The sequence below is a fragment of the Poecilia mexicana genome, unplaced genomic scaffold, assembly GCF_051168715.1.
Source record: "Poecilia mexicana isolate PSO_F unplaced genomic scaffold, ASM5116871v1 scaffold_4, whole genome shotgun sequence".
NCBI classification, from domain to species: Eukaryota; Metazoa; Chordata; class Actinopteri; order Cyprinodontiformes; family Poeciliidae; genus Poecilia; species Poecilia mexicana.
In genome coordinates, this window is record NW_028263373.1 from 19588596 (window position 1) to 19598759 (window position 10164).

Genomic DNA, 10164 nt, shown 5'->3' on the forward strand with positions numbered 1-10164 from the left:
TCTCCCCTTCTCGTGTCCACTAATTGAAGTCCATTTGTGGCACTTTATCCTCAGAGATGCGGTCGGCGTAGATGCCGATCTTTAAATAAAGACTAACACTGTCAGGGGGACATATGACGGCTGTCGGACGTTACAAACAGCCGGAGACCACGGCAGACTTTTACGTGTAGCCTTTTGAGACTTGATGACGAGACAAATCTGAGAGCTGAACGGATATTAGGGCGGTGTACTGCTGTATGTCTAAATGATGCATCTCAGCATTTCATTGGCTTTATCTCATTGGCTCTGTGTTTTTTTTTTTTGTTTTTTTTTACAGATTTAAGATGAGATGTAACTGAAGAAATCCAGTATTTATTTTCTAATGATGCCAAGAGCAAACTTGTTGCTTGAATTACCTCCTTCATTAGCAAATATTTCCGCTCCAATTGTCACTGTTTCTTCTATGTATTTTAGTACTGTTATAATCTTGCCGTTTCCATGTTTAACATTAGTCAGAAAGCACAATAAAATACTGTTTTTTTTTTTGTTTTTTTTAATTAAACACGTGTGGCGATTAGAGTACAGCAGTGTAGGTAGAACTGGCCTAGTTGTAACTGTGAACATTTATACTATGTGAATACCGAGTAGGATTTGTACATGTGCCATTCATTCATAATGTATGGATCTTGATCTTCACATGTTTAGAAGCACATCAACTAGATGAACCAGCCTACTATTCCAAACAGTTATTCCAACCATATTAGTCTTGTATGGGTTTACTGGTTTGTATGTTTAACAGGTAAAGCAATGAAAAACAGAAAACAAACACAAAAAAAACTCAGTCTCTAATGCTGTTTTCTAAGTGTTATTTTTTTAATAAGATGCATTTGTACAAAAAGCCATAGGCCTACATGTTTTGATAATAAACCACTTAATTTATTATGTCAATAAAAGAACAGTGGATGTGACTGCTTCTGTGTCTGTTTTGTTTTGGGAGTTTGGTTGCAGGACAATGAAAAGAATAAGCAGGTGTTGATGTAAGGAAAGTAAATGTCTTAAAGGGGTGACGTGCTTCTAAAAGTTCTCAGGGTGAAGCTCCAGCTCCTTTTTGATCCGGTTTTCCACCAACAAACTCAGGCTGGAGTCTGTCATCGGAAGACTGTAACTCACAAAAACTTGCTTTTTGGTCCTCTTTGCTGTGAAGAAAACACAGATATTTGTTCACTTGGTTCATTAGACAAACTCACTGGCTAATGTTCAAAAATAATACATGAACTGTGTATGTGAGGGAAGAAAGCATTTGGAAGTTAGAGGGGGTTTTAAAGCAACTTATGCTTAGAGCTGTGGTAATTAAAAACATGACTTAAAAATATGGTGGGAATTTAACCTGAGAAATCAGGTTATACAGTAAGGTATACTCTATAAAATTATTGACATACAAAGGGTTGATCCTAATAAAGACGAGGGATTTTGAGTATTTCTTTGTTGCAACATTGCTTCTGTTGCAATTAATCTTGTACAATTGGAATGCCTGCTTATTGCAAAATGCATTTGTAGTTTGAGCAGCAATGCTTAGTATGCGAGTTGCACAAAAAAGATTGCTAAAGTTACTGAAGTTTAAGGAAACAAAAAATATTAACAATTCATTAATTCAACAAGCAAGGGTTTGGAAATTTCTTTCAGCATCTTGTGGTCTGCTTTCAGGGTGATATTGATTAAACAATCAGGCCTGGGCATGCTGGCAGTCGTTTTGAATTTTCAAAACTTTAAGACTATTTTGCATACAACTGAATGAATGATCTAAAAGTCTTTTGAAACCTCTTAATTTTTTTTTTTTTACCAACCTCAGGCTGTTACAATCTTTTTTCTGAAGGCTTCAGACAGCTCTTATGATTTCACTTCCACAGTCAGAAAAACACCAAACTAGTTGGTTTAAACAGGGCACACCTCCTTCAAAATGATGAGTAATGATGCTGTCAACATGTGCACCTAATTTCATGCTTGTGTGCAATTTTTGCAATATAAAGAGAACAAACAGTGGGTCTTTACTATATCACTCACCAGAAACTGCAATGTTTTTGTTATGCTTTATGCATTTGTTAGTTCATACTATTTACCTGTATTACTTGGATGACTTAGTGTTAAATTTGATATTCGTTATCTATATGTAACATATGACGGAAAAGCAAAAGCTGGTACTATCACTGCTGTTATACAACAGGCAAACTAGTACTTATTCCTCAGGTTGCATCAGCATCAATGTCAATATCACTTTCAGCTTCGAAAGAACTTGAAACATCAAATGCTGCTAAGCTTAATTTCAACAATTTTCAAAGCACAGTAAAAGGCATTATTATCAAAATCTGTGCATCCAGCCAAAAATAGCTGAAAAATACAAAATCGTCAGTGCAGATGAAAATCTCGTTTAATCTAATACAAGCTTTAACTCTCAGACTTATTACACCCGAGTACAGAAACATTGTGATAAAACATTAAATTAATACTATACATTACCTAGCCTCTGTGCCAAAGAGTTTGCTGCAGTATTTGACGGATCTCCCATCACCAATGTAGATAACGGCATCGAATCCTAAAAAAACATAAAAAAAAAAAAAATTAAAAAAACATGAAGTGAACTCGGAAAACATCAGTGAGAAGCGGAAACACAGATGCTGAATTAACCCATTTACTCACATATTTGCTGCTCATTGAAACCGCTAGGTTGGATAGAGCAGGAGCCGAACCGACCCAAAGGAAAAAGCCTTCGTTCAACTTCATCACGTGGAAGTGGACGACCTGCTCCAGAATCTTCTCGGAGAAATTATGCACCGAAATTCCCCCGAAGTCCGTACCGTTCAGCATTTCGGTCATTTTGACGCACTTTGTAATGCTAACATTGGAAAATGACGACCCGTGTGAAACAACAGGAGGTACTTCCTGGTTACAGTGGGGAAATGGCAGACCAAACCAATCGATTTTAGATGCAACGGGCTAGCTCCGGTGTTCCGTTACCCATTAATCCGCCCTGCCTTGGGAAAATCTGACGAGGTAGCACATATACTCAGAACACCGGCACAAACTGCAACAAATAAAAATAATTACTTTTGGAAAATATTGCAATGAAATGTTTACCAAATGTTGAATGTGCATACATTACACATTTAGGCAATTAAAAAAAAATTTAACTTATGGCCCTTAGTTTGCTTTTGTAGAACATATTTTTTTATTTCAATAACAGCAACAGACCAACCTTTTGGCAACAAAACTAAAAAAGCTTTGCTTTCTTCTTGAAGAAAGTTATATTCCGAAAGTAATGAAATAATTGTTTCCTTTTTAAAGGTTTTGTTGGCTCTTGGCATTTATTTGAAAGTAGTTAGACAGGAAAGTGAAGAAAGACATGCGGCAAATGTCACTAGGTTAGGAATCAAACCTGCGACCACCGCCAAAAGGATTATGGCATCAATATAAGGATCGTGCTTTTCCCCTGCGCCACCACAGCACCCCCAATTGTTTTCCTAAATATCAGATCAAGATAGGAAATCATGTGCTAAGAGATTAACTCATTTAATTTCATAGTTCTATAACAATTGTTTCCACATATAAAAATGTATTCTTTTTTGGTCACATTTAAATGTTTCAGATAATCAAACTAGTTTTATCATCAAACTAAGATAAGTTTTTAGATTTTACTAACGTAACATATCTGTCCAGCCTGCTCAAATCTGAAAAGGGCTCCCAATCATAACAGATGCTTGTGTAACCATTATTAATATGGCGAGGTTCACTATTCTTTGAAGCAATGAGCCTTCTCTTTTCACCATGTTGTTGCTGTATGATTGACAAAATCTCATTGTTGAGTTTGCAGTCAACAACTAGCACTCATTAGAATTAAAAGCTGTGGACTTGAGACTATTTGTAAAAAAGAAAAAAAAAAAAAAGACAATTTGAGAAAATTAAACAAACGGATCCAAGATGAAGATTTTCTTCGCCATGACTGTTTGCAGGCTATAAAACAACTAATGATCTGCCTCAGTCTTTCAGGAAGTCTTCAACTAGTTTGTTGAATTCCTCCGCGTACTTCAGATGGAGGTTATGCTTTCCCTCTGGCATTAGATGCAACCTAGATTTAGGGGGGAAAAATGTTTTAGCTCATTGTTACAATAAATCTAATGCACTGAAAGTTATTGGTTGGAACATGGTCTCACCGTGATGCTTTTATGTTTTTGTGAAGGTACTGAGGGTGGAAGCTGGGGACCATAGGGTCTTTCTCTCCATGTATGATCAGGGTTGGACAACTGATAAGAGGTAGAAGTTCCATGCAGATATTTCCTAAACATGAAATTCAAAAATAATTATTTCAGCCTAAAATACAAAATAAGACATCAAAATATTTATTTTATGCATTTCCTGTTTTTTAAAATAGGCATGAAATTTTAGTTTAATTTCAGTTGTTATGCTTCTGTAACAACATGGTTTTCTTCACCTTCTGGTCTCTTTGCAAATTGAGCAATGCCATCCACCCAGTTCTCCCATATTTTGGCAAATGCTTCTGCTCCGTACACTTCCTCCATGGGCTGCCTCATTCTTGCACTCCACTTGGAGACATCACGGACCACTGGATATTCCCAGAAACAAGAAATATACAATCAATACTTAAGAAACAGTGTCTACTTTTGTACCGGCAGCTATTTTGGACAATAAAAACTGGAGTACTGTTGTAAAGTTTGAGGTCATCCTGAGTAACAAAGACATTAGATCCCCAGACGACCATCTTATTTATCAGCTCAGGGTTCCTTGCAGCTGCAATCATAGCAGTGATTCCCCCGTCGCTCCAACCCAGCAAAGAGAATTTCTTAAAACCTAGAGTCTGTTAAAAAAAAATATGAACAAAATACCAATGAAGAAATATTTTTACAAATATTTCCATAATAACCTTTAAAAATAGTATACATTTTTGTGATACACACATAAGTGATAATATAGTTTTATATATACTTTAAGACAGATGAGACATCTCACTTTTTAAACAAGAATTACAATGTTGACAAGCTCTAGAAAGTCATTTCGACCTAATGCTGCTAATGTTGCATGTGTACAGGAGGGGCGTTTCAATACTTAAAGTCACCCACTCTTCCTCATTTTGCTCAGACACTGAGGAAAAATTAGTCACTGTTAAAGCTAATATATCATGCATAAAACAATACAGAGACAATGTCTGGAAAGAACAACTAATTTAAAGAAGTGATACCTGAACATCAGCAGAAATTTTGTACTGACAAAAAGAAGGCACTGAAAGCAAAGATTTTATTAGGATTGTTAGCCACTAAAGTACTAATGTATGCCATTTGTTGTCTCTTAACCATGTTGTTTTCCTTCCCTTTAAGACAAGTTTTTGACCATCTTTCATAATTCTTTGGAAAGAAGTAATCAGAACATGAACTATGTTTTATGTAAAGAGTGTTTTTTTATTTCTTTGCTGTATTTATTGGAAGAGGATTGAAACACACAGAAAATGGCTCTGTACAGTTAAGGCAAGGCAAGGCAAGTTTATTTATATAGCACTTTAAAACAGTGGGATCATAAGTCACCTTCATCAGATCTACTCCATCCTTTGCATCCCTCTCAAAGAAGTCAGAAGGGAAGTCTCGATCTGGAGGACGGGATTGCCCATATCCACGGGGATCCCACCCCACCACAGTGAAACGCTCTTTGTTCAGAGACTTCAGCTGTGGACCGAAATCTGTCTTTGTGCTTCCTGTGGTAAAAAAAAAGAAGAAAAAAAGGCAGATCTGTTGTACACAAGGTATTAAGGCTTATGCTCAGATTGTGGGTCTGTATTTACCCAGGGCACCAGGAAAAAGAAGAACAGCATGTTTCCCTTGTCCTGTTTGCTCGTAGTACAGATCAACGCTGTTAACACGCTGCTTGCCCGAGGAAGCTGAAGAGCTGCAGAGAAACAAAACAACGTCTGAGGAAACACGAGAACAGACGCTTAAAAACGTGTTTGGATCTGAAGGACACATGACTGCACGGAGTAGTGTGAATTATTTTGTGAAGCAGAGAACAAAAGTGTAGCATAATAATCTCAAGGAGTTCAGAAAAGGGTCAAAACACTTTGCAGGGCAAGAATGTCAAGTTTTTTACAAGTTTCATAAATTAGTTTCTTAATGCAATACAATACAATGTAAACATTTTAAGCCATTGCTCCTTTTTATTGAAAACTTTCTTCCAGACTGTAGCCAGACTATTGGCTAAGTACACTTCCTCCACAGAGTTCTTCAGGAAACACTGGAAGTTTTTAAAAAAAAATCATTATAATGAAACTCATTGACCTGACAATATTATTTTTGTAATAGCTTGGCTCCACACGAGTGCTTAAAATCTTTGATAAGGAAATCAAGCTATTCCAATCAGCTCTAATTCTCTTTACAACCTACTGTTACTGTTATCAAGTTTTTTCTAAAATTAAGTGTTCTCACATATGTCTCAAACACCTTTAAATGTGACAAAAAAAAAAAGAAAAATCTAAATTAATTTACAATGATTGCTATATGCTTCATGTGATGTCATCAGAGACGTGCATGCGGACGCTCCTTTTTGGGAAGAAATATTTTATCTTATTTAAATAATGCTTTACAACAGAATAACTAAACAAGCTAGAAGTTTTTCTAAAATTGACAATCTTTAAATGATTTTAGGATAAACTCTAGCAGACTGTTTTAAGGAGTAAAAAGGTGTGCTGTCCACAATATGAACGAAATAAATTAAAAGTAGAACTAAGTTAAATTTACCATGTAATTCCTAAACAGAAATTAAAGCATTAACCTAAAAAAAAAAAACCAATAACTTAATTAGAAAATACACGTGAATCCCCTATGAAATAATTGCAAGTTAAACTCGAAAGGAGTTTTGGGTGGTTTCCTGGTGATTTTGGCAACTTTCATCATTCTTTGTGCATCTAAAGAAATTGCGCCATCTAGTGGATGTAAAAAAAATCATTGACGTAAAAACAGAAGCACCTAGCCCCAAAGCTAGACCTGTCCGAACGAACTTCTCATCTGTTTTTGAGTCAGTTTGAAGAACTTTGAACATTAGACGTTCTCCTACTGAATGCAGTGCAATGCAAACAGTTACCAGTACAGCTGCGACGCCTCCATGATCTTCCCGACGTCTCTGCTGCACTTAAACAAACGTCTTCCAAACAAAAGCAAGGCCATTTAGTCAATAAGCGTTGCAGCCACACGGTCAACTACTGCAGGTTGGATTAAAGCGGTTTAAGATTGTTCAAAGTCCTCTCAGTCATGAGCTGCATGTCGGTGTTTTCAAAGGAAATCCGGGTAGCAGCAGCGAGTCACTGAGTGAGGTTTGGGAGTGTTCACGTCAGGGAAATTTAAAGCGAAAGTACGGGAAGGACCAAGACCGTTTAATTTACTTTATTCCAATCCAGAAAAATATGTTTTGCTTTGATTTAAGTGCATTACTTGAAAAGTTTCATTTCTTAAGTTTGACTTTGTACAGTAATCACTCTAAGAAATTACATGTTTAAATATGTATTTTCTTTTGTGTGGGCATTAAAGAAAGGTGAGTTCAATATACTTTATTAAATGGAATAATGATTTATAAAACGTATAATTTTATGGCACTTTCCAGGCATACAGTTGCACCCAAAAGTATTCGTATCACCAGGAGATTTAAGTTTAGAGTAATTTATCTTTACCAATACATACTTTAATGGTAAATTTAATGCTTTTGAGTATTGGGCCAAAACTTAAGTCTGATTCAGAATCTGAGAGAGTTGAAGATTAATGGCAATAGAATGAAACCTTTGTTTTATTTCAAGCCACAATGAACCTTCCGTGTTGAATGAAACTACCTTAAAAAATTACCTACCAGTGGTACAAAAACATTAAAAATAGATAATGAACTGTTTAAAAAAAGATTCCTCAGTTGGAAGGAACTACTTCCTTTTAATAGGGAAAACCCCAACAGAACCAGGCTCAGCATGAGCAGCCATCTGCCGTGATTGAGCAGAAGCTGAGAAGGCAGGACAACAATTAAAACTCACACAGAAAACCAACGGGCTAGGTTTACTTTCAAAGAAAAACAGAGTATACAAAGTTAATGACAGCCATAATTGCAAATAATACATCAATGGTGGGCAGAGAGAATAAAAACGGCAGAGATGGGCTAAGTGGTCAACCCAAGATCAAATGCAGAGAGACTACATTTGATCTAATGATGTTGCATTCAGCTGTATGTTGAGCTTTGCACAAATACTGCTGAACTACAATATTAAATATTTGAATCACAGCATGCTGTACTATTTAGATATGGAACACTACAAGTTGATTTTTTTTATACCTTTGTGATGCATTTTCCAAAGCTACCATGGCATCCTGTTCTCACTACTTGAAATATGTGCTTAAAATGTCCAGTCATTTCAATTAGTCAGGACTTTTTCTGTCCATCTAGCTGTCCATCTTTAATAAGTGCAATATTTCTTTTAATTGATTTGTGGATTACTCTCCCATTTCACCCCATTGAAAAAGAAAAGTAACAATACTTTCTTATGCAACAGTTTCGCAAAACAACTCACGGTTTGAGATAAAACTCCAAAGCTTAAATGGAAAAACTGCCATTCTTATCTTTTGTAACACTGATCTTCTACAGATATAGTGTCTTTGGTTTGCTAAACTCACTGCCGCCTTTAAAGGCCTATGTAGCTTTAAAGCTTCGATTGTGAGTTAAATACTCTAAATATGTGAACATTTAATTCAATATTTGACAGACTGTATAAACCACAACGTGTGGCAGATAAAAATTCACCTTTAGGATCTGGCTGGAAAATATTGTTTTTCCAGCAACATTTGACGTTAACGTTTAATGCTATAATTTCAAGGAAATCTCATCTGGAAAAAGGAAAAAAAGAGAAATAAGAAACAAACATAAATGTCTGTTAAAGACTACAATAAATCAATTTTATATTTTTTGGAATATATGTTTGTACCAAACCTTACAAAGACCTAGCATAACGTATGTAGAGGGTTGCATTTCTAATTTTCTTGTTTAGTTATTACACATATTTATGTCTTTAAAAATGTTCTCCTTAAACTTCGGGAGTTAGTGACCTCTACGTAGATGGAGAAAAGTCTTAATGAAAGAGGTACAGCCAAAGAACTTTTAAGTAGGTAGTAAAAATAATCAAGCAAAAAAAAAAAAAAGTATTTCCTGTAATGAACTTATGAAAGACATTTTAATATAAACCTCAACAAAGGCAGGTTTGTTTATGTCTGACTCGTCAGCCCTCATGAGCTGTTTGAGCCCTTCCCCGTTTTTGTAAACGCCTCCACACTCCTGTGCTTGTTAATGAGTGTGAGCAGTGCCATGTACTGAACCGCATACAGGAACACAAGACAAAAACCAGGCTAAAAATACCCTGGTTGGCTATGAGCGATGAGTTGAAGGTGTCGCCAGATTTACTGGAAATGCAAAACTTGAAGTGTGTTCAATGAAATAGAGAGCAAGAAATTAAAGTTAAGCGGGGTAAATTCTTAATGTCAAGAAAAAAACCAGACCCGTAATCAGGCTCAGTGAAGTGATTTGAAGATTTTACTTAACTTTAGTAAATTTAATATGTTAGGGCTCTTAGTTCATAACATCTACTGGATGAACTAGTCCAACCTCCGATTGTATGGACCTTTACAGAGAATATAATTGATTTGAAAGTATTTTTTACAAATAACCAGATGAAAAACTGTCACAATTCTTGGGATATGGGGGATTACGTTTTCTTAGTCAAGCAAAACCAGTTAAAATGTGATTTACTGCAAGTATTTTGAGTCTGATTGAGAAGTGCTCCTTGTATGGCAGAACAGCTCAGCACATGGTGACAACCAGACGTCACCCCGCTCTAGATGTGTTCTCCTGTTTCTCCTGGCACTCGACCATCTTTGTCTGGCTGGTATGTGTCTATGCACGATCCCGTGACCCAGCTCGGTCTAAATATAAACACCCAAGCAGTGTGCTTCACTACTAAGGTGACATTACGTAATTCTAATCAACATGTTCTTAGCGAAAGATCTCTCGGGACATGAGCTGTGGACGTGTCAAAGATTTTGTGATATTTTGGTTGACCCCAAAGAAGTTATCAAGGATGGTTGGAGGACAGTGAGACGGAGCTTGTCA

The 10164-nt window shown here is 36.2% G+C and overlaps 2 protein-coding genes across 2 annotated transcripts; both read right to left on the reverse strand.

Moving 5' to 3' along the window:
* Nucleotides 1-828: 828 nt before the first annotated feature.
* On the reverse strand, nucleotides 829-2977 carry psmg4 (proteasome (prosome, macropain) assembly chaperone 4). The gene is made up of 3 exons (XM_014981210.2): nucleotides 2674-2977; nucleotides 2494-2569; nucleotides 829-1175 (listed from the first exon to the last, which is right to left on the reverse strand). Exons 1-3 carry the CDS (start codon nucleotides 2848-2850, stop codon nucleotides 1054-1056), a joined length of 375 nt encoding a protein of 124 aa, XP_014836696.2. The 5' UTR covers nucleotides 2851-2977; the 3' UTR covers nucleotides 829-1053.
* A 201-nt stretch (nucleotides 2978-3178) lies between these two features.
* Nucleotides 3179-7348, reverse strand: bphl (biphenyl hydrolase like). The gene is made up of 7 exons (XM_014981208.2): nucleotides 7114-7348; nucleotides 5822-5925; nucleotides 5568-5734; nucleotides 4693-4846; nucleotides 4463-4594; nucleotides 4185-4308; nucleotides 3179-4099 (listed from the first exon to the last, which is right to left on the reverse strand). Exons 1-7 carry the CDS (start codon nucleotides 7194-7196, stop codon nucleotides 4009-4011), a joined length of 855 nt encoding a protein of 284 aa, XP_014836694.1. The 5' UTR covers nucleotides 7197-7348; the 3' UTR covers nucleotides 3179-4008.
* Nucleotides 7349-10164: the final 2816 nt, after the last annotated feature.